Below are 25,708 nucleotides of genomic sequence, written 5' to 3' on the forward strand. Positions count from 1 at the left end.
TTGTATTCAATTGAGTTTGTCAGCTGAAATAATGTAGTTGTATTTAATCGACTGCAGCAAGCTTTATGACTTGACTTGAAAATGCGAAAAGACTGAGTATAAACATAAATTTTCAAATTAAAAAAAGTTGACTGAGACCAATTCAATGATCCATCAAAAAGACCTTGAAATAAAGAAATTGTTTTGTATTGCAGTGCAGAAGGAGAGTGCAGTTAGTCTGAGTGTTATAAGGAACAATGTAAGATCGCTCAGATTATTACGTCATTTTAACATCACACAGTGAGCTTTCATATTTCAGCAGGCAGCAGAGGTTCCAGTTATACTTTTCTGTTTATGTTTTAACAGTGAATTTTAATAGTCAGTTGTACGATAACTTAAATTCAATCAATGTGCTTATCATGTGCAGATGATAGCCCCCTCCCTTAAAAAAACCAAACCAAACAAAAAAACAAGGTTGTGTAACATAGTGGTTTAGCTCACTATACTAGTAAATGTAAGATAGCTTACAATGGAATACACCTTTAATTAAATTAATTTAAATTTAAATAAACTGAATTGAGGGTGGCACGGTTAGCACTGTTGCCTAACAGCGAGGGGGTTCCAGGTTCAAATCCTTCTGTGTGGAGTTCTCCCTGTGCCTGTGTGGCTTTTCTCCGGCTTCCTCCCACAATCCCAAAAACATGCACATTAGGTTAATTGGCTACTCTACATTGCCTCTAGGTTTGAGTGTGTGCGTGAGTGGTTGTCTGTCTTTGTGTGTCAGCCCTGCAAATGACTGGCGACCAGTCCAGGGTTTACCCTGCCTCTCACACCTTAAGTCGGCAGGGATAGGCTCTGCCGACTTAAGGGACAGGCTATAGAAAATGGATGGATGCTCATCTAGTAGCTACCTCTGGATGTTTCTTCATGGTACAAGATAACAGCAAGTAAAGCACAAATAAATTTAAATTAATTCACTAAATAGACTTATTAAAAAACAAAACAAACAAAAACAATTTAAATCACAAACTGTACTTAGCCTCAGTTATGTTTTTAATTATTCCTGTATTCCTGTACTTTTCCATGCACAGCCTCATTCACATATCTTGTAACTGCCCTTTGGGCATGACACATTTGCTTTTATTTACTGCATATGACTGACACGTCCCATGTACTAGATTTTGAGAAAACAACTCTCCTTTACATACAGTACATATAAGTATAGAAGATAAAATATTTTTCCACATTCCACAAAATGCCTCAAAAATCCTGTACGTTTTACATCATGTGACCTTTTAACCTCAACTCAAGATTGTTTCGTAGATTTTAGATTTTCAGCAAAAATATTAATAAAACTCCTCACAAACTCAATACTTGTGTTTACTTTATGAAATACTGTGCACAACAGACAGAATACAGTGAAGGAAAAAAAAGATCAAAATTAGTGCCAAACGATTCTTTGAAGTGAAACACTGATATAGAAAATATACTCTATGTTTCTGTGAGTGTGTATGTACAAGACAAAAAACATGAGGAGAAATGATCCACATGAAACTCATAATAGCTGTGGTTTTGTGAGTTTAGAGTCCAAAAAAAATGTGAACGATGTGATGAGGTCAGTTAAGGTCGAATTTGTGTCAAGTATATACATGTACAGATATACATATACAGTCAAAACACTATTATGAGCATTAAAAAGACAACAACGCACTAAAATCATGACCCCCTGTTCATCAACTCTCCACTGGGTTAAATCTTGTCTCACTGTAAACAAATGCTAAATTTCAAAGCACTGTCCAACAACTTTACATTTCCTGACATTTAAATATTGATTATTGACATTTTTATGTAGTTTTGATATCATAAAGTTGATTAATTAAGGCCACACAAGTCTACTGGTTGCATATCGCTTGTAGTTATTGTAGTTATTCCATTAAAAAACAGAGAAATTAATGCTGCTCTGTACTGAGGGCACTCTATGGTGCAAATGTCCCTGTGCAGGACATGTCCATTAGTAAATGTCAGGCAGCTCACTGTACTTTCTGTCCCAGTATCCACCAGAAAAGAGCCAGTCCTGGGAGCTGGTGTGGGGGTTTTGCCCCTGCTGAAACCACCTGAAAACACAGCAGACACACATCAGCCTAAAGTTTAATCTTGTATCAAACCAGCATGTGCAGCAGCTACTATCAGGACTCAAACAAATCAGAGAAAGCCAGGGAGGAATGTCAGGCATGCATATGGGTAATTTGCTATGAAGTGACATATTTTGTCATTGGAGGGAACTCACTCCAACGAAATTTGTTCTCTGCATTTAACCCACCCAAGTGACGTGCACACACACACAGCAAACCCGGGGCAGTGGGCGACCGCGTGCAGCGCCCGGGGAGCAGTGGGGGTTAGGTACCTTGCTCAAGGGTACCTCAGCCATGGACACCGGGACAGGGAATCGAACCAGCGATCCACCGGTTACGGGTCCGACACCCTAACCGCTGATCCACGACTGAGATTGGCTGTTTAGGTTTTCTACTTTTGACTAAAATTAACTTTATTCTGTTTTTATCTTTGTTGCATAAAAGTAAGGAATGAAATGATTTGGAGTAGGGCACTCCCATGGCATTTCACTCATTTCATCAAGGGGCAAGAAATGGGGCTGTCATGCTGGTGGGAGGGAGAGCAGATTAATCTCTAAAACTGTGATTTTGTCATTGGTCAGAAGAAGAAAGAAATCAGAAGAAAATTACAGAGTCAAGGTTTAAATTTAGAGAATAAAAATTGTTTAGAAAACACTGAGACTGCAAGGACAAGGGATCATGTTGCACATTTCAGGCACATCATTCAGACAGCGCTAACCTTGGACCCAGGGCAGGACTCCTTAACATCAGAGAGAGGGAATGCAACAGAAAAACAAGACAGATGAAGGTAAACTGCAGATTTAGCTCCAGGATTTCACAGCAACAAAGTATGAAACAGTGTAGAAAGAGGTGATAAATATCACAGCATTAAAAACTGAAATAGTATATGTATTTCATCACAATGTAAATTACAACCATGCAAGCTGAATTTAGCAAGTCAAACAGAGGATAAGCTGACCATGACAATGTTAAAGATAAACATACAGTATGGATCAGCATTTTGGGTGATACGCTTTAATATTTTCTTGAGATTGATACTTCTCTTCTGTCTGTATATGAAGCTACTCCCATTGGCTGGTTAGCGTAACTTTGCATGGAGGCTGAAAACAGGGAAACAGTTAGCCTGACACTCCCACTTGTCCGATCAGGCAAGTGGGTCAGAAATCTACTTGCCTGCAGTCAACTTTAAATTGCCCCCGTATAAATTTTATCTATTAGCACTTATCAAATAACAACAAGGACTAAAGTTAACTGTCACATTTTATCTTATCCACCTTGCTCTCAGACTTGCTGCAAACTGCACAATAGTTGGAGATGCAATCACATCTTCTAATGCCGCCCAAATAAACTCCTGTTTACAGGATAACTGAAATGTCTGCTTGTGCTTCACCTCCTTAATGTCTTTACCTGCCACCATTTTCTCACAAGTGTGTGTTTGGTGCTGCACCAATAAGTGGTGAAAAAGGTAAAAAAAAAAGTAAGAAGTGGTTAAATACACAACTAAATAAATAAATCAAAAATGGGAGTTCTAAACCAGGAAAAAAAGAATTTTGTCATATCTTTAAGAATATCATTATAGCAGAAACACCCTGAAATACTGTGATATTATTTTAGGACCATGTCACCCACCCCTACTGCATACATTAACTGATTACATGAAAGTCTAAGCAGCGAAGAGAGGAGAACACTTTCACTAACAGCCTCACCTCGTCTTCCACTCTTCATCAGATTTGGAGCGGTTTTTGCGAGCAGCTCTTTGTTTCTCCTCAAGCCTTTTCTTCTCCTCACTTGCAAGGTCTGTTGGAATAATGATATTGTGGAGTTTCAGGCTGCAGTGAGAGTGATTTTGTTTGTTTTGAGCTCCAGTATGACACCAACAATCATTACCAATGTCACCATTCTCCATGGCTCGTATGTCCGGTCTTAGCCTGCAGTCAGTCTGAGGAATGACCCCCTCCATCTCCTTATGCAGCTCGTTAAGCTGCATTGCAAAGGTCGTGAAGCTGTACATCTGCAGTTAGAGAAAAGATTCATTCTGTATTTTAGAACATTACAAACTCAAAACACATCCTGATTTTGAGTCTACTTGCTGCTGAAAGCGAGTAATCGGTCAGACCTGGGCAGAGTTGGCTGGTCTGGGTGCGATTCTCCACAGCAACTGGCTGCCAGGAATCACCTCCACAGTGTCTGCAGCTGGAGAAGGAGCCTCATCCTGACCCTCACTGCAACCCTGAACACCAGAAACCAAAAGTATGCTGCTCTGAAAAGTCTACATATTAATGATGTTCTCTGCATTACTAAAATCATTTTATATGACTCTGTGCCTTTGACCGTGAAAAACTTTGAGATTTTACATCAAATCAGTCATCAAATTGCATTATGCACATCCTGAATCACAGTAACAAACTGATTTGATTTCCTGCTGTTCAGTAGGAAACTCTTCACACTGTTTTACTGACTTTTTTGTCCTCTGCCCCCTTCTTATTGTTTTTCTTATGCGCTTCGAAGGCAGCAGGGTCAATGACATACAGGCACTCTGTCCACTTCCCATAGAGAGCACACTGCTTCTTTTTACTGAGGAAAACACACATACACATAAACACCAGATTATGATTTCAGTCAGACAGAGAAAAACATCCTGCTGCATGAGCTAAGGATGGCTAACAAAAGCTTTCTTGAAACTTCAGCCAAGTGAAACATTTTCAGTTAAAAAAAAGTCCAGAGTCACAGGCGAGTATGAAGGCTCGTGTGCTGTCATTTATGTTCATCTGTTTTTTCTGTCTTTATCCCCCATCTCTTAACTTTTATTTCGCATTAAAGACCATGTCTGGTACAATGTACAATGGCTCGTACACACAATCATTAACTGTGTGAGCTGTTAATAAATCATTTGCAAGATGATTTGATTTTGTAATGTGTTCTGAGGTCACATTTAAGTTAGAAATGTGCTCAGAGGAATGCACATTGGAAATCCACTTAACTTTGTAGATCCTGATTTACAAATGAAGCATATTTAAACAGCTTACTGAAATTCCAAGGAATACGAACTGTGACATTCATGAAATCCAAGGGTGCTGGTTGCAGTATGCAAAAAGCGTTCACTATTTCCCCCAGCATTCAAGACAAGAATAGTAAGTCTTTGTAGCAAAGATAACTCTACTTAAATTACTTCTGATTGTCATGCATCAGTATAAGCCATACCTTTTATCCAGAATATACCCTTCAACCTTGTGCAGTTCCTTTCCAAAAAGGCCACATGGCTTGAAATTGAGGAAGCACCTTTCACCAGTTCTAGGAGAAAAAAAAGAGGAAAAACAGGATATTATCCTCTCACTCTCTGCTGGCTGAATCATGCAGGACTTCCTTATCTGCTCTATTTCCTCCTTGATGATCAAACTTCCTCAAAATATTTACATTGACAGTGTCAGACTTGTCTATTTGACGGATATGCAAAACTTAATGTTCTAATCATTATATAAATGTAACATACATGCATGTAAACATAAATGGTACCCAATATATATATACAAACATTACAGTCGGTGTGTAATTCTTTTGTTCTCTTACCTGTGATTGATCACCTCCACATTTCCATACTGCTCAATCCACAGCTGGCCCACAATGATGTTGTGAACACAACAAGTGGGATTTGTCCATGTGTAGGCTTCGCCGTGCCTGAAGACAAAACAATGACTTTAAGGGGAACATCACCGATTTTACTTATCAGCTTGAGGCAAGAGGCTCAAGGCTGGGACACAGCTGGTCAAGTTGCATTGTAAGTAATGTAGGCACCATGTTTTGACAAGAACAAGCAATGTGTGGAATAAAAAGATAACATTTATGGTTTTAACGCACTGATTTCCAACAATATTATTGGAGTGCAGTGCTAAATCAGTGGAGAATGCACACAAATTAATAGACCAAAGACACAGAGGAGTTCTTTGTTCTTAGTGCAAGCACAGTCACAGCTCTTCCCAATCAAATTTATTTGTCTTTTTAAGAAGAGGAACAGTTGATTGATTTTTCAAAAGAAAATATTATATTAAAAAAATACAATTAATGGTTTTTTAATCAGCTAAGAAGTTCTCACTTGGGCAGCTCCAGCGTGATGACACCTTTCGGCTCTGCTTCCACGCTCTTGCCCCAGAACTTGAGTTTGGGATAGATGGATCCGTGAAAGACAAAATCTTGCTTCAGGCCCTCAGCATGGAAGGTGCTGACCGGAGGGTGGTGGCTCACCTGCTCTGATATGAGCCGGAAACCCAGATCCTCTCTGCGACAAACAGAGAGGCAGCAAGCATCATAGCTGTGACATATTAGGTAATGTATTTAGTACGCATCAGGGTCAAATGTGTGCTGTATGATCCCGCTTACCTGACCAGCTCATAAGTCTCTCCTAGCAGTGGGTTGAAGGGTTTACCTGTCCGCTCCCACTGCGAGGCCACAGCCGACACAGCAAATGCAGCCACACACTGCCAACAGCAGAAAAACACACATTCCAGATCATACAGGTTAGACTCAAAAGCAAAGGTATAAGTCAGTTAAAACATAGCTTTATATGAGAAATTTGCAGGATGTTACACAGCACACTACCTTCATCCTCTCAATAGAGTCTGCAGACGTGTTGGCCTGATGGATGAGGTAAGTGTGCTCCATGTACTCTGTCAGACGCTGCAAGAAGCTGAGTGGCTCATTGAAAATCACTGGCATTGTAATTTTGGAGAGCTCCTAAAAAGACATTCAGATTAACTGAGGGACGAGGTTTCATTCACATTCACACAGCAGTCCTATGAAAGTGTAATATTCATGTTAAGAGTAGAAAAGGCCAAGGGAATGCTGGCCTTCTTCAACTCAAGTATACACACATAATTTTATATCACTTTGGACAAAACTGTCTGCAAAAAGAGTAAATGTAAATGTAGCGTTGTATCAAACGTATCCCTCTCTGGTTCTGTGGAGCAAAGACTTAGATTAAGATTAAGATTAAGAAGATTAACAAGAATAAGGGTTATTTTTAAAGCTTTAATGCTGTGCTTTACTGTACATTGCAGCCTTTAACTAATTGCTAATGTTAGTAGTGCTTATAAGACAATGCTAACATATTTCTGTTAAGCAGGTATAATACCGTGTTTACGATTCAAATATCTTTTTTTTTTTTTTGCCATTTGAGGGCAGTGGAAAGGGTGGAAACAAACCGTAAACTAAACACTGAGACATCATGATTGATATTGTAAATTTGTTAGCTAACAGTAGGCACTTTACACATCCAGTAGTTTTAGAGAAACATTATCATTCATTTCGAGCTGTGCTTCTGGTCTCCGGATGAATGAAGGTCCAATATTCACCCTCTAAAAATCCATGCGGCATGCTATGGCTGAAAATGAGAGAGATGAGCAGCCAGACACCTCAGTGGTGCACTAAAACTCATGTAGCCAAGGGGGAACTGCAGATTCAGGGGACAATTTTCTATAAGTTTATACCCATGAGTTCCACCTTACAAAAAATACTGACTGCAGCTGCATATGTGGTCATGAAGAGGACACATTAACTTTTGACTTGATATTGTTGGATAAAAAGTCATGGAAACACCACAGTTATTAAAACGAACCCTGAGGGACATATGAGTGTTTATACCTAACTTCATGGCAATTTATTTTGAAGTTTCCGTCAAAATCACAAATGTCAACCTGGTGGTAGAGCTAGAGGAAAAGTAAGAGAATCACCAAGGTTATCTGGATTCATCCTCTGGTTGACCGACCGACTGACTCAATAACCAACACTGCTGGCATAGCTAATAAAAAACGATATATGAATAACATTCTCACCATCCCAATGCAGTTTCTCAGGATACTCCAAATACTGAAGTCATTTCTTGAAAACATTGGTGCAGGTAGGCTGGTTCTGAAACAACACACACAAGCAAACAATTGCAATGCTTCTGTTAGGTGTGTATGATGCAACGACTTGTGCAAGTTTCATGAGAATCAACACACCAGACACAACAGCCATAGGCGTCATAATCTATTTGAGTGAATGTAGTCAACGAAAGACTGTAATGTATTGTCTTACACACTGGAGCAAAGCCCAGAGAGACAATCAACACCGGTATCAAAGATGACAGGCAGCCTTGGGAATTTTCCATCTTCAAGTATATATACTTGATACTAACAAGTAATATACTTAAAATCACAAGAATATAGCAACTTTCATATGATAATAACTGAATTTAAAAACAAATCAAATAGTAAACTCCAAAAGCTGACTGGAGGGACCGGACAACTTTGAATCAATCTGTAGACTGATTACTGCATCGCACTGTGACCTTATCAATATTTAAAAGCCCCAACACAGAGCTCAGTTCTTTCAATACAACTCTTTCTTTTTCCTTTGCCAGACAGGGCCTGACTCTGAATTATTCACAGTATGAAGTGGAAAGACCTGAGGGAGGACATGAAAATTAAAAACAAAGAATTGAGAAAACAGTGAGAGCCGGGTGGGGAATTAAACAACCTGACATTAATATCTAGGATACGGTCCAGCAAGAATAAAACAGCAACTATAACAGTCTGACATGAGGAGAAGGGCCCTTTGTTGAGGTTGTCCATCTTTTGATGAATGGTGGATAAAAGCATGTCAGTAGTCCATTTAGGAAATGGTGGGTGCATACAGCACTGCCGACCTATGCTTTGTGATCCCGTTGGGTTGAGTCTGGTCCTCGTCTCCATGGTGATCCTCCTGCAACATACTGGAGGGGCTGCTGCAAGGGATGCTTAACATGACAGAGCCTTCGTCCTCCTCCTCGTCCTCCTCAGAGGAATGGCTGGCCACTGTCTCAAAGCCACTCAGGGAGAGCTCTGAATCTGATTCTGACAGAGATGGACACATGAAGACAATTCAGTGTGACCACAAAATGCTCACAAAGCTCTAGTCACCGTTCATTTAGTATTCAATAATTAGTAGAAGAATATTATTTATTGTAGGACATTTTTTAAAAGAGGAATATAATCAAATTAACTTCATCCAGTACCTGTGGATATCTTTTATAGTGTGATGAGAAAGCCATGAGAACAGATATATTTTCAAATCAAATGGGTGGGTATATCAGGCAATGTTAGATTAATCAACATATTTCATATTCATTTCTGTATTTAGCATACTGTCTGATGAATAACTAAATAAGAAAAAACTTCAGTTCAGAAAAGCCTAAGATACATGTCGGAGGCCATGTAGAAACAGTGTTGTTGTTACTCAGTTTGTCCACCAGAGGGCAGTGATAAGTTTATTTTTATACTGTTAGATGTGCTATTTAGAACACATTTTGGTCACAATTTTTGACACAAAAAAATCTTTATGAAAAATTTTTGTTTTGATAATGTTTTCTTGTGGAAAGTTAATATCCTCACTATAATGAAATCAGATTTCTTTAACTCTCCAACACATCAAAACTGTGTAGATCACAATAAAAATAGTGAATGGTAAGCTGCTTTGGATAACTCTGTTAGCTACATAAATGTGTTGTAAAGTTTTGTAATGAACAATGCTATTCATGACATATTTCAGATTCACTGGAATTTAAGTGAATAATTAGGTTAGAGACCATGTAAGATGTCATGTGTCTGTGTTAAAAAGTGGCTGAGAATGATCATGCATGCAATGTTTTCTTTGCATGCTATCAGCACAAAATCGCAAGTTAATTATTTTGTTATCACAAGAAAACAAAAGGTCGTTTCCTTGTATTCATCAGAGATCAGAGTGCCCTGCCAGCATGCATAGCAGTCAACTGTAGCTCATTTATGCTGAAAATGTCCGATGGAAGAGGACCCACTATTGACACAACAGACTGTACTTCAGTCAAGCTTTAACACGGGCAGCAACTGCATCGTGTCTTACTGATAACATTCAGTTCAGTGGGATTCCAACCCACGGCATCAAAATGACTGCAGCCCCAGCACCAGACCACACTACAGCACAGGTACACTTCAGTGATCCTGATGAGACTGTTTATTTTCTGATAAATCTGATAAATGACTAATTTTCTTGAAATGTCAAGAAATTGGCCTTTGGTTTTTTTTTAAGACAACAAGATAAACTAATCCTTTATCATGAGAAAACAAGCCTTATTATCGAAAGCTAAACTGTGATTAACATGTGATTTTGAGATTTTCTAAACCATCAAGACTGTTTGTGTTAAAAAAATACTCTTAGATGATATGTTGCTATCAGATTTTTTTTGAACTGCCAAACATCAACAGACCAATAATAAAGTGGTATCAAGTGTCAGGCTGTAATGACAGGACTGCATAACAAATTAGTCACTGAACAATCATTATCATATTCATGTCACGTTTGCTATTCATCACAATAGTAATGACAACAAATTTTCAGCTTAATTAGTATTAGAAAAACATGTTGATTCTATTAATATCTTAAGTACACTATTACCATCATTCAATTGGTATTTTTTGCTTTTGCACTCATGTTATATGATTAGAATTTCATTTATTGAGAACTGCTATATCAATGAAGAAGAAAACAATATATCACAAACATCACTATCAAAACATACATCATGCTCTAAACCAGTGAATGCAGATCCCTTATGCAGCTCTAGCATTTCATGTTCATGTCAGCCTTGACACATCCAAGTTCCAAACTTCTCTTCAGCTACAGAACTGGTGATTTAAGGTGCTAAGATTTTGTTGTCATTGACGAAGTTTAAATAAACAGAACTAAAAACAAGCACAAACTTTTGTGAAATTTTCAGTTTTGTAACCATTTTTGAAAAAGGCCTCAGTCATGCCGATTTTCTTTATGTTACGACACCAAGCAGCTTTTCCACACCAAAGGCACTCGTTCATGTGAAAAGGCTTCGGTTATTTCAACACAACCAGGCAACATTTGCTCTTACGTCACGCCTGAGGAGCAGTAAAACATACTGAAGACATTCAGCGGCAGGTAAAAGTATTCCAGTGTCCTATTGGTAAATGACAGAGTAGTGAGTGTGAGCGGTAGCTTGTCACAGAATCTCCTGAGCGTGCGTGATCACTTGTCAACTCACCGGACACAGCGTCGTGGAACTCATCTTCACTGAGGGCGCTCGGCAGTGAGGATCCCTTGACGACGGATTGCTCAAGTTCGTGGTGCTCCGTTGCGAGAGTCTGCAGCGCTTCAGAGAGGATCTTATTCTTCCCTACCTCCTGCTCCAATTTCAGACTGCGCACCTGAGCTCACCACACACAAACACAAACAAACACACAAGCACACACACAGAAAGAAAGAGACTAATCACTCACATACTGTATACACTAACATTCTATCTTCCACCGAGACAACCAAGTGTTTTCACAGCCTCCAGAATTTTATTCAGTCTGTCATAACAAACAGAAACGTGTGTGACTATCAGACCAGCTGTGATGGCAGTGGGTCTGCAAATAAGCAGCCTGTTGACTGACTGATCCTCTCCAGCACTATCCACTCAGCATAGGACCCAGACAGACAGAGACAAAGCTAACAGGGGCGAGCCATGTTTATCTGTAATGCAGGACAGCTGCCTTGACGCTGGCTTCTCAAATGGCCTTGCGGAGAACATAATTCCTGTGGAGGACAGTGGATCAAATGACAGGTAATGGACTCAGGTATAAACCATCAACCAAGCCCCCCCTTTTTACAGAAGGCACGGGGGTTGATAATATGAAGATGTGTTCACTTTTTAAGATGAAAATCTTAACTTCATTGTTTCCATTGATAGTCTAACAATGTGTAAATACAAAGTATGGGGACCACAAAAGAGGCAGTGTTTTGTTTTGGATTGTCAGAGAAACATTCACAAGATATTAACCAGGACCCGGGTTTAAGTGCTGTATAATGACAGAGTGTAGTTCACTCGCCATCCCTGTAATATAGTGAACTTTAAAGAGGAAATTCCTGCTGCTTGACCCGCACACAGGTGGTGCAAACCAGCGCTGCAGGAGCTGGAAGTGATTATCTATCCTTCACGGGGGAAATGAAACCATGCTGCTTTATTCAGACTTCATACTATCATGTGCAGACCGAGACATACAGTGCATGTTTGAGTTATCCCTATTGAGACCAGGCCTATTCATGGTGACAGCTCTGAGATCCTGTGAGCCTTTTATCGTGCGCTCTGCCACTGCAGATCGCTGTTCAAAAGGCTGCACAGCTGAGCGATTGAGGCCTGGCACAGGTGTAAGCCCTGAAAGCATTGGACTCGCTGTTAAACTGAGAACATTCAAATGGTTTTTGGCAGCCTTTGGGTACACACGCCATGCTGTCCCTTCTTCAGATCCCAGAGAAATTCAACTATCTTGTTCATAGGTCAAAGCTGTGTTACTAGCATGAGTGTGTGGACAACACAAAAAACACATCTGAATTGATTTTTACCAGTATTCTCGGATTTCAGTGATTCAAGCATTGGTCTTCAATAATTTTATCCACATTAGTATGCAGATTTCTTGTTTTAGCTGAGGAATATGACGCTCGTCAGACAGGAAAGCGTCAGAGAACTCTGTTCGTTGTGAAATCTTGCCAGGGTGAACGCATCTTAATTCACATACTCAACGACACAAGTGTGCATTCATCGCTGCAACTGCTGCAGTGCAAGAAAATCAGCAGCACTACTACACACCTGTTTAAACAATCAACAGAGAGTAGACAGTGACAAAGAGTAAAACTGAAGACGCTCTTAGATCTCTAGTGTTGGTTTAAGATTTGTGTCACTGTGTGTAATTTCTATAAAACTTGAGAGAGGAGATTAGGATTACAATGAAAATCTGATATACATCATATCATCATTGAGTCCCCTTGTTAAAGCAGCTCTGAGCATTAGCAGTATTAGCAGCAATATCAAGATATATAAGACGAAATAAATATGCCCAAGAATTGGTCACATTGTTTATATTGTGGGAGGCCATTCCACACAATGTTGAATATAGAGTTGCGGGTGACTCTGGGCCTCTCTAACTATAAAACATTTCTTAACTTTCATTTTTAATTCTTCAAATTAACATTTAAACACATAATAAAGACTACAACAATGTATAAAATCTGCTAAATATGATTCTGTAGGTTACACATACATTAATTCATTATTATGACACAACAGGCATTTTATAAATATGCAAGAATTTAGTTTATAAATATCTTTTCTAAACATTTAGAATGGAGTCCCCACAATCCAGCTTTATGTAATGCAGATGCAGTTGCTGTCTAATTTCATAGCCACAAATTCATTTCCCATTGAGACTAGAAGTACTTAGAAAGCAACGCAGGTAAGAGAGGTAAGAGATGTATTGGTAAACACAATCCACAGGAAAAAGCACAAACATGATAGAGGATATTGTTTCATTTATGTATGGGATACCACTCACCATTTGTGATAAACCGTTGCAGGCAAATAATAAGCTTTCTTGGCATTAAAAGTGTCATAATCAACCAGATGCATCATTTGCCTTCCCCAGAGTATCAGTCATTTCTGTTTCAGTAATGAAAACACCCAGTCAAAATTGGTTTCCAAAATCCAGAATTGAAATTCTGGCACCCTGTTTTTGCACGCAAAGGATGAATTCATATTAATTAGGTGAACATGCAACTTTTCCTCTAGTGCCATCATGAGGTTTATTAGTGAAATGTTGAGATGAGTGTTGGGTTGATCGGATCATGTCCTCACAGGCTGAATCGCAATAACTTTGGTGATCCTCTAAGTTTTAATGTTGCGCCATCATCAATTTCACCATTTACCAGTTGAGTATAAATTACTATAAGTGTTACGTTTACAAGCCATTCTTAACTTCACAAACATCAACAAGCCACACAGAACCTCAGGAAGACAGAACGTCGTGCACTGGATCTTATGTGACTCACCATGTATTTAGTCAAGTGATATATACATTATCAGAGAATTTATGTACTGGGTTGACACTCGTTGTGAGCTATAAGCGGTGCCATCTATTTTCTTTCTTGGAGGGATGTAATCTATCCACTGAATCCTTCCATTATAATCAAATCCATTGAATCACACACAAAGAAAACCCATCTGACAGCGTATAATCACTGCACTCCACCGAGCTGCTTTCATAAGAGGTCTGAATTGTGTCGTGCTTTCTTACGAAACATATTTTGCTTTTACATGTTTTTCTTTAAAAAAAAAATCACTTCATATCTGAGGGTCACAGCCACAAGGATCATGTTGATTACATTATTTGAAGTCTGTATATTTTTAAACGGTCAGTTAGCTCAAATCGCAAAAGAAATATGTTTAATTACTCAGCCCCCACGGTCTCCACGGAGGCCATGAAGATACTTTATCAACATTTATGCGTCTGTGCAGACACAATATCTTGGTTACACACCCCACAGATATCAAACAAACTACTGACTTGAGTCATTTGAGTAAACTTACACAACATGACTCATGTTTTATGGGCTGTAGAGAGTAAAATGCTGCTAATGACTGGTAGTAGACAATGATAGATAAAAACCTGACTATTAACTGCTAACAGACGTTAAAACAAGGACACAAATTTGCCTCGGGGAAGCTGACACTTACCCCTTCCTGTTTGGAGAAGAGGCTCAGACAGACTCTGAGACTGCAACTGGTTTCGCTGGACAACTCACAGATTTCTTGCATTTTGTGCAGTATGGCGGATGGGAAACCTGAGGGAACAAAGATATCAAAGAGGGACCTCCTGCCCAAAGAAATGACTGAATGAAGTCAAACAAGCTGCTTATAAAGCTGAAGAAGCTCACATGCATTTGAAGTGTTTTTTTTTTCATGCACTCACAAAAACAAACAACAAGGACAGCAAACCTCTAATGACAAAAACAGATGGTGCAGACTCTTAATTATGAGCATTTCAGACATTGTTCCTTCAGTACAGTGCATTTAAATCTGCTTGATGACGCTTGTTTTCATTTCCACGCTTGGATGGTTATGTGAGGTTTCTCCTCCATTAGGTATACTTGAATATATATAAAAAAAGCTATTTAAATCTCATATAAATAACAGGTTTTACTTTCTGCTGGCCCATCATTTTTCATCATGGACATGAGTGCTGCCACCTCCTCTTCCAGTTTCTTCTGGCTGGCCTCGGCTGCCTGGTTACAGAGAGAAGAGAGGAGACTGCAGATGAACAAAGGCAGTGCAGAGTGGGAGGTCTGGGGGGTTTCTAATTATGCAAAAACACTACCAATCATTATGCTGCTAATTATGGATTTTCTTGTTTACAGCCACCTGTAGTGAGTCTGATAGCTCCCCAAGTGACATCATTTCCTCTTCCTCCTCCTCACTACCCTGCTCTTGGGAGCAGTAGTGTGTGCTGTAAGCTGAGTGCTCTTCCAGTGCATCCAGCCATACCTATAAGACAATAACAGATTTTGTTCTTGGAAAGCCCTTGGAATGATGAGCTTACACATCGAATGGTTCTGAAATATTGAGGTTCAAACTTTACACATTCTAGATATCAGTTGTCTAACAGGTACCGTGAAGGTATTTTAAATATACAGTATAATATTAAAGTCCTGTCACATTTTTAAATTTGATTTTCTGAATTAGGTGGATCACAAATGGAACCATCTGATATCCTCAACTCAGTACTGAAAGTTTCTCTGCTAAGACGTGACTGAAGGCTGAACTGTCTTTGGGATGTGATTTGCAAGCCAAAAGAAAGTCTACCACTGTCATACTATGAAAGCGGAAACAGCATGGAAATTTAGCTTTTAGCATCGAGCTGCAAGTAATAAATCAAAGCATCTGTATGCGTCAAAGTTCAAGAACAACACTCAGAACTCAGATGTGTTCCTGCTCCTTTTTTTGATCTTAACACATCTCATTAAAATCAGGATTAGACCTGATCCTGAAAGTGACTACACTGGCTGCCTCACATTTAGGCTTAGTGCTTTAACTTTTCAGCTGTAATGAGTAGGCAGTGTTTACACTTGCTATACAGGTGACAAAAAATAAGCATTACTGAAAGCTTAAGCTTAATTTTAGCTAAATCAAAAACTCACAATGTCAAATTCTAAATACCTGAGTGCACACACAGACATATATTTGGCTGTATTTATCTTAACTGCCAAAGTTCTACAATAGTTTTACAATAATGAATACAATAGACAAATGAAAACATTTTAATATAATTTTAATGATAATATTTAAAGTTTGAAAAGGGAGCTCTTCTGATTACTAAAACGGGAACTATATTAGCACATAAATAAGTATTTTGTAAGTATGGCAGAGTATGGTAAAGGCAAAGCTACACATGATACTGAATTTTTAAAATATTTGTGGGTCGCCAAGTCCAGTTTCCTCAGCTTTTTTGCATGCAAGTCTCAACTAAATCAAGTCTCACAGCAGAGTACAAGTACAAGTACCAAGTCACCAGCTCTGACAGAGCCCTTGTTGAAACAAACAGTTCCTACTTTGTTTAAATGCAGAAATTACTACTAAGTAAAGTAGTACTAAATTACATTCCTTAAGGAATGTAAGGTACAAAGATTTTCACTGACAAATTTGAGTTGATAATATAATTAATAATAAATAATAACTCTCTGTGGTCTTTTACATTTCCGACTGAACTACCTGGCATTATCCCCAGAATTCAGTTACTAATAATAACATTAATTTGTACTCAAACTGAGTAAAACTAAGCTGTGTAGCTAATGTTAATAAGCTAGCTGTCTGGTATAGTGGCTATTGGTAAAAATGGGTGTTTGAGAAAGTTAAAAAAAAGAGAAAAAAAAGTAACTTTGAGCTTAGTTAGAATTTGTATCAGAGTCATTTGTGTTATCAATTGAGGTTACAAAACTAAACTGTGCAACACTTCCTGTTCCTTTAAGCCCTTTATCTTCTGTCAGGAAGAGTGAGGCAACATGGCAGAGAGGTTTTCTTGTGTTAGTTAGACAAAGACTAACTCAGCCCCCCCCCCCCCCCCCCCCCCCCCCCCCCCCCCCCCCCCGCAGTAAAAGTAAAAGTAAAAGTAAAACGAGACCTAAGCAAAATGTTAATACACTGTCAAAGAAGGTCAGGTGAACTTTTACTACATTGACAGAAGGAATACAACGTACTTTTCTCGCTGCCTCTGGGTCACTTTTAGGTGACACTTTGAAGTGATGCACACTGTCGTCAAAGCACTTGAGCGTAAAAAGGCAGCTATCTTTGACTCTGATCTGGAAATGATAACATCAAAGACATTTTCTTGTGCAAAAGTTAAACCCACATAAATGCAACACTGAAGTCAAAAAATGTGAAACATTAGCTTACCATGCATTGGGCATTTGTGATTTACAGCCTTGCCTTCTGACATTGGCAACTGCATCTGACCTTCACATGAGATAGAAAGAGGTTATATTCTCCTCAGATCTTTTCTTTTCAGGCTGTGGTCTTTTTGGACAGATGAAACATTTTCAGTGGCAACACAGAAGACACAATCCCTTCATTTTCCAATTCATCTGTCACTTATACCACCTTTCTAATCAAATGCATGCAAGACTTCCACTGATCTGTTGCGCAGAGCTTTCCAAATGCATGATTCAAGAAGCACAGCCAAAGACGACACCTACTGTTTAGGATACCAGGATAAAACTCCATCTTGAAGGACGACCCAAAAGGAGCGCCAACCAAAAAATCTGGAGCTCTGCAGGATGAAGAAAACAGAAGAATGAGCGATGTGATTTTCAATGTTTCTATTACTGCTCAGTCTTTTCTGATTGGCTGACAGAGAGGCAGAGAGACAGCAGCACCTTGAGAGAACACAGCAAATTGTAAATACAGGAACGCATTTGTCAACACTTGTGGTGCATTTAAAAATACATTTCGAATGCTTAAGACCCAGGCACATACAGAAAAGCTGAAGCGAGTTATGTACGTTTGTTGTCTCACTGATTAACTCAGCAGGTGAAAATGAAGTCAATTTTTAGGGTTCCCCAATGCTGCCATCACTTAATTTGGAAGCTGCCGTAATTGCCAGTTTTTGCCTTTTAAATAGCACTCAAATCAACATCCAAGTGGTAATTACAACTAAGACTATATTCAGCTGTGGATCAATACACATTTGGTGTGCTATTGAGTATTTACAGCATCAGAATGGTGTATGAGGGAAAGATTCAAGACAAACTACACTGGCTGTGTTCATTGTATACAAAACAACATGTCACCCAGTGAAACAGTGAGGCTCTCTGTGCTTATAATAATTTTTGGATGGAGGAATGAGACGTACTACTTATATGTGTAATGGGTCATTAGTGGTAAATAAACAGAATTATCACCCAAGTCTGCAGTGTTTGCACATTATTTTAGATTTATGGCCAGCAACATGCTGTTTTGGTTCACTCTGACGGTGCAGCAGCAGCAGACACTGGCATTTTACAGCAAAACTGAATGTACGCCCATTCAGTTAGGAACATGCTGTTGAACATAATGGAACATTTAGCTGCTACAGAGGAGTAGAGAGAGATGTAGAGAGCGAAGAGCACAACTCTGAATGTAAGTGTTGCTCCATTTCCACTGGATACACTGGTTGCCAACATGTTAGCCACATTCACTAAAACATGATAATGGGTCAATTATTACACTTTATTTTCCTCTGATTCTAAAGGGCCAAAAATCAGTTATTGCAGGTTTATCTTGTTAACTTGCAAGTGGCTAAAAGGCTCTGTTCAGTAGCAAATGTAGCTCTGGGCCTTTTGTCACTGCATATCATAACGAAATAAGTACAGGTGTGACTGATAACATTAATAATGGCGGCATTTTAAGTCTTCATTAAATTTTTCTCCCAAGTCATCACTGCTGCATTGTTACATTTTTCCAGTTGTCAAATATTTTAATGTTGTGATCATTTTCATGTCTGGTGTTAAAGTGTTGGGTGGGAGATGTGAGTACGTCTCTACTGATATCGACTACAAACATGATCCCTGCAAGATCTAATCTGTGGTGTTTGATTAACTCAGTGTCATGCAGTGATGGGAAAGTATTTCTCATTTTCCTCTTAAGGGCTGAGATGCTTTGTGAATAACTTTTCCCTTTACAAGGATCTGGTCTTAACTCTTAATTGTTTCTTGAAATTCTTGGAAAACTACAAGAACTATAAGATCAAGATTTTTCTCAGAATTTGATCACCAGGAGCAACTCCTTGTACTAGGAAGCTTCATGAACACAGCAGTTACTTTTCAAAATAGAAGTACAGTTTCTTTTTTAAAACAAAAAAGGCTACACAAGCCAATCACAGTCCATCCGTGTTTTAGCCGTCATGTTTTATCCTTCATTTTTAATTTTTTCCCTCTAAAACAAAATGACTTAGACAGCATGCGCATTGTACAGTGCTTTATGTGACAACAATCATCTTAATTAAAAACACACTGACAGCCTCTCTACACCAGCCACACTCCACGATAGTAACAAATGAACAAGAACACAAAAAAATTCCTGCATTATTAAATTGAATAGCCTATCTTTAAGTGTAGCAGTAATAAATAACCTTTGTAGTGCTTGATTTACTGTAGCTAATTCTTTGATGCAATACAGAATAGGTAGCTTCAACAATTTGTTTAATTTTTTTTATGTTAAAGTTTTGTACATTTAACTTACAAACCAAATGCCCAACTGAACCTTATTTTTTACTTAAACCTGGTAATAAGTTACACCACTATATTGTATTGCAACATGTTTGTGTTTGCATGAGTTTTCTGTATTTATATTTGTGTCTCTAAATGCAACATAGTAAATGTTTATGAGCATATGAGCATAGTTTCTCCATTTGCCCGTGTGTTCTCAATCTGTAATGGATAGGGCTTTCTCAGGAAACACAGATTATAACTTCCAAACTTTACCTTAAAAAGAAGTCCTTCGTACTTCTTGACATGGCGGATCATACCCTAAGAACAGACACACAGAAGAGAAACATGAAGAAAGTAAAAAGCAAATCAAAAAACAATTCCAAATACACTATATAGAAAAAAGAATTGGGAGACCTGACCATTACAGCAACAGGGACTTTAATGAAATCGCATTCTAAATACACAGACAGCTTGGCAGCTATAGCAGCTTCCACTCTTCTGGGAAGGCTTTCCACAGCATGTTGGAGGGTTTCTGTGGGAATGTTTGCCCATTCATGCAGTAGAGACTTTGTCTCTGTTGCAGTTCATCCCAAAGGTGTTGGATGGGGTTGAGGTCAGGTCTCTGTGTGGGCCAGTCAAGTTCTTCCTCACCAAACTCATCCAGCCATGTCTATATGGACTTTGCTTTGTGCACTGGAGCACAGTCATGCTGGAATAGAAAAGGGCCTTCACCAAACTGTTGCCTCAAAGTTGGAAGCATAGCATTGTCCAACATGTCTTGGTATGCTGAAGCATTAAGATCTCCCTTCACTGGAAGTAAGGGGCCCAACCCCTGAAACAGCCCCATCCCAATACTTTTGTCTATATAGGACAACTTTAGGAAGCCTAGCACAAGCTGACCACTCACTCGGTGAATGTTGCCTTCAAGGACCTGCTTCATTGCTGTATCACTAGCCAGGTCAAACACTGTCTGGCCTGTGAGTTATAGACACAGAAATTATTAGACAATTGGGACTTTAGTACAACAGAAAACACATACACAGAGGACTGTTGCAAATTTCAAGGAGTCATTTATATCTAAACCAGCCACATCATAGTTGTCACATTTCTTGCATTGAGAATCATGTTCCAGTCATAGAACAAAAAAAATAGATGTTCAATTCTGAACACTTCTGCAGAAGCGATAGGTGCTTACTTGGTATGTTATTATTTCTTTCAATGAAGAAATAGACAGCCTTGACAGACAGACCTTGTGAACACACTTAAAATTGTCTCTCACTCAACACCAGACAGAATATTTTTGGCATAACCAGCAATCTTAGAGGTATGGAGCAGTATCATTTGTTAAAGGATGAGATGAGATGATGTGATGTTATTCTATATTTTCCTTGTATGATATTTCATTGCTGATGTTCTTGTTCATGGAGTGAAAAGGGGTCATTCAAGATTGCCGGCTCTGGCTGATGGGTCTTACCGTTCTTGTTCTTGATGTTGGGGCTGGCTCCACTTTTGAGCAGCTTCAGGGCACATTGCTTCTGGCCGCGATAGGCTGCACAGTGCAGCGGAGTGTTACCCAGCAGGTCTGTGCAGTTGATGTCTGGAGATTTTTTCCTGCTGAGCTGTGACAAACACACACAGGACAAAAACAGATGGGTTCTCTGATCCCAAATGTCCTCTAGGTCTTCATTATTCTGCTACGAATAGAAACACGACACTTTGATTTCTCACTCCGCGTAAAAGAGCTGGAATAGTAAATGTTTTTCCATTTACAACTGTGCTGCTGTCATTGAAAGGACATAGTCGAATACATACCTGTCTGGACTTGTGAAGATATTTGAGAATACAGCTCACACTGACAATGTTAACATGCTTATGGTTGAATCTTTACCATATTCAGCATCTTAGTTTAGCTGAGATGAAGATTAGATATTTCAGTTAAAATAACTAAGGTCAACACTACAAGAAAAGTAACCGAAGGCATTAGGATTCTCCCTCTAGGACCCATGAATAACCACAGACAGTTTTGTGGTAAATTCAATACTATGATCGTAGAGATGTTTCATTCTGGACCAAGGTGGTAGATCAACCGACTATCACTGCAATCAGCACTGCAAGTCATGCTGCTGCCATGACTACTAAATCTGAATTGAACTGAATAAAACACCCAGAGTATGGCAAAAGTTACTAGAGAACATTACATACACACAAATCAAACATGAGCATCTGGCACTAACCAGCTGAGTTAGAGTTGAAAAGTCTCCTTCCCGTGCAGCTTCTAAAAGTTCCTCCTCCAGTTTCCTCTCCTCTGTTCTCTCAGCCGCTGATAACAGTAAAAGGATGGGATTACACATTATATAAGCAACTTGTATGAATGAATGTTAAAACATTAAACATGGAGATTTGGTAAAACATGTCTCTGTGAAATGACAATGTGTCTCTCTCACCTTCTAACATGCTTCTGATCTCTGGATTTTGAGTGACATCTTTGGGAATCTGTGCTGTCCCATTGATGACAGTAGCACATGCATCATAGTGCAGCAGCAGCATGACAACCTCCTGATCAATACGTGATTGATTGATGATTGATTGATTGACTGAATGGACGAATAAATGCATGCACAAAATCATACTATCAACAAAGAGACGAGAAGAGCACAGGAAAACTTCAAACCTGAAAAACTCATAACGCATTAAGGTACCTTTCTTCCTGTGAAGGCAGCTTTGTGCAGTGGTGTATCTCCGATGTTATTGGGCAAATTAACGTCTGCACCTGCCTGCAGGGGGTAACAACACACACACACACATTAGCCACACACTTAATCAAAATCTTAAGCAAAAATCTCAAACTGTTGCCCCAAATTGCTCTACCTTCAGTAATTCTTCCACTACGTCTTTGTGTCCAAAGTAACAAGCCAAGTGAAGAGGCGTCCACCCCAGGTTCGACTTTTTCTTGCCTGAGGAACAGTACAAACTGTGTTACACCACAAACTATGATCGACATTATTCCTGTGCCTTACTCATGTACCTTTGCAGTTTATGTTGATCTGCTTCTCTTCCTTTATCTTGGACATGAGGAGCATCTGAATCCCTGGCAGATCACCGTTCCGGGAGTATTGCAGAAACTGCTCCTCTGGCTCCAGCTCCTCCATGGACCCCTGCAGAGGAAATACAAAGGAAGGAGAAACAGTGACAACAAAAAATGCCTTTTATCTCTGTGATGCGGGTGTAATTAAAAACATCCTTTCAGAAGCACGCATGCACTGAGTCTCTGAAAAGGAAATCAGAAGCTGTGGGAGGTTTATGTTTAATTTCATGTTTATTTGGGTGGCTGAGGGGACTAATCTGCATTTTTAATGTTCTTTCATGCTTTTAGGTTGTACTGGGTTCTCTTTAAAATAGATGATATTTCGTTTGAAGGCCTTGTCTTGTACATAGAGAGCAAAATGCTGTACAATGATTCAATCAGACTGATAACTGAAAGGCCAGAAAGAGAAAAAGATACCTCTGAGCAACAGATAGATAAGAATATAAGAAATCATCAGTCAGTGGCAAAATAAATGGAGAGTTATCATCAGAATCTGTGCAGATATGAAGTGTTTAAGTGTCAAGTACACAATAATGCCTTTAAAAAGGTGGAGTTAAACGGGAGAGTTACTTTCACTAAGCCATTCTTACAATATCAGTTGAACAAACTATGGACTGCAAATTCACAAACCTATTGAGTCCGTGAGGCTATACTTACTTAAATGCTACAGCATGCTACCATGCTCACAATGACAATGCTAACATGTATAGTGTGGTGTCCTTATTTGGTCAGAAACTATACTATATTCAAGTTCTGACCTGATGATAGTGATAGAGGAAAAGTTAACGGATCAACAAATGTATTACAATTCAACCCGACGGGCACATGAATGCATGTACCAAATAAATTTTAGGGAAATTTACATTTACATTTCAACAAATGTCCAGCTGGTGGTGGGGGTACAGGAAAAGTAAGGGGATCATCACAATCAGTGGGTTTCATTCCCTGGGGAACATGAATGTCTGTGGCAATCAAGCAGCAGTCCCCCGTGTGGGTCAATCTGCAGATAAATGAATCCTACATTTTCCAAAATGAAATTGGTCTTTCATTAGGCACTCCCTGCCTGGTAAATAGCCATCTCTGTCACGTTTAGTTTCTAACACTGGCTTTTTTAAAAAAATACTGTAGCCTTCAACAACAAGCGGAAATAACTCTGGTGACATCACTGTGAGAAAGTCAGAGTTACTTCAGGGTTAACTTTAAATTTTCAGTTTTAGTAAACTGAATTTTTTGTGTAAAATCTGTGAAGTGCACCTTTAAAATGATTCATCAAACCTCCAGAGAGCTTGGAGGACTTGTTGGTTTATATTGCTGAATAAGCAATCATCTGTCATTCTTTAGAACATGTGAGGAAAAAGTCACAAGAGTCACACGAGGGAGGAAACGTGTCAGATGGGAGAAGAAGGAAATGTGAATTATTACAAAGGTGGCGGTGCCCAGACCAGCCTTACAGGAAGGAAAAAACATCCTCACACACACACATGATGTTCTGTATTTGCAGTCAAAATGCTGGCATGTGGTGTCAACAAGGATAAAGCTTTCAATGATGTTAAGGCATTTCACATGGCTAGGGTTAGGGTTAGGGTTAGGGTGAACAGGACACACAAGAGATGACAAATCAGAAGTGTGCAAAGCATTGTGAACAAAGCCTCGGCTATCACTAAAACAGGTTTTCCTGGGACTGAAAAGCATGTGACAGTAACAGTTACTCAGCCTGTCTTTCTACTGCACACTTCAAAATTGGGAAACACCTTAAAATTCTCCCTATAAACTGTAGCTGTATATGGCCCAGTATAACCAGAATACATACAGAGTTTTCTTTGGTGTTTTCATTGTCATTATTTAAAATACTGTTTTAATTTGTATCTAAAAAAAGACATAATGAGCGTCCAATTGAGTAGTTAGCAGTTCCACCGCAATACACATTCCCCCTTGAAACGTTTCATATTGTTTCATTTGAAGAACTGTTTGAGGCCCAGAAGTGTCAAACTGTCCATTAATCCCTCTCTCATGATTTATCTCATAACGCCTCCTATTTCACTTGTGACCCATAGTGTGGTAACCACCGGACAAAACTGCAAGTCAAGCATAAACCACTGTTAATCATCAGTGGGTCCGTATTAACATTAATTCCGTGCTTAATAATTCATCAGTCACGTGAGCACTAAGTGTTCTTAATTTGACATTTTAAGCGCATTTCGCTGATAATACCTCCTCACTTATTAAGCAATATCTTAAACATATTTATACAAAATTGAAATTTGAATGCAAGACTTTCCATCGTAATGGAGTTTTGTACATCCTGACACTTTTACTTAAGGAGCCTCAAAAATTTGACTAGTTCTTCTACCACTGCTGTCCAGTGAGTTTTGCATTTATATTTCTATGTGCTCCACAGTGAACGTGTGAATGAGTGTACTCTTAGCGGCGTGAAGTCACTCCAGGTTTCTGCATATAAAAGCCGATGATACCAAACAGGCAGATGTGTCATTAGAGTAACACATCGGCAGGAACGGACACTTACTGTTTTAACTAGTTTGGTCCTTTGAAGTGAAATCCAGGGTGTTCAGGCAGAGTTGCTCTCACTCGGGCCCTCTGTGAGGCTGCATGTGACGTTTAAAGCCCCTCTAAGATCGTTTCCTGCAGCTCCACTACAACACAGTCACACTACAACAGCGCGGCGCGTATGATGAGCCGACACATCGCACCGTCACTCACATAACACACATCCCCTCATTTACTGTCGTAAAGCTCGTCGATGGCGAAATATAGCTGTCTCACTCTCACACACTTCCACACACACCTCTGTTTTCTGTTTACACTGACATCAGCTGATTTACCGAGAGCGGAACTCGACGGGGCAAAACGTTTAGACCTTTCAAAATAAAAGCCCTGACCCTTATTTCATACGCAAATGCCCCGCGACGTGTGAGTCACGCGTACT

At 39.2% G+C, this 25,708-nt stretch overlaps 1 protein-coding gene across 1 annotated transcript; it reads right to left on the bottom strand.

The window, feature by feature from the left end:
• Positions 1–1,350: 1,350 nt before the first annotated feature.
• Positions 1,351–25,608, bottom strand: osbpl1a (oxysterol binding protein-like 1A). The gene is given in 29 exon segments (XM_046391549.1): positions 1,351–2,093; positions 3,818–3,908; positions 3,999–4,122; positions 4,228–4,341; positions 4,571–4,685; positions 5,313–5,402; positions 5,679–5,786; positions 6,202–6,384; positions 6,486–6,583; positions 6,705–6,839; positions 7,937–8,012; positions 8,791–8,977; positions 11,170–11,332; positions 14,677–14,783; positions 15,143–15,224; positions 15,361–15,483; positions 17,193–17,294; positions 17,389–17,408; positions 17,411–17,448; positions 17,688–17,761; positions 19,953–19,997; positions 20,587–20,654; positions 21,154–21,298; positions 21,914–21,999; positions 22,124–22,235; positions 22,379–22,453; positions 22,548–22,633; positions 22,705–22,834; positions 25,289–25,608. Coding segments are annotated over 28 exon segments (2,874 nt in total). The 5' UTR covers positions 22,829–22,834; positions 25,289–25,608; the 3' UTR covers positions 1,351–1,990.
• Between the last annotated feature and the right edge of the window lie 100 nt (positions 25,609–25,708).

Source organism: Scatophagus argus, chromosome 6, assembly GCF_020382885.2.
Source record: "Scatophagus argus isolate fScaArg1 chromosome 6, fScaArg1.pri, whole genome shotgun sequence".
Lineage (NCBI taxonomy): Eukaryota > Metazoa > Chordata > Actinopteri > Scatophagidae > Scatophagus > Scatophagus argus.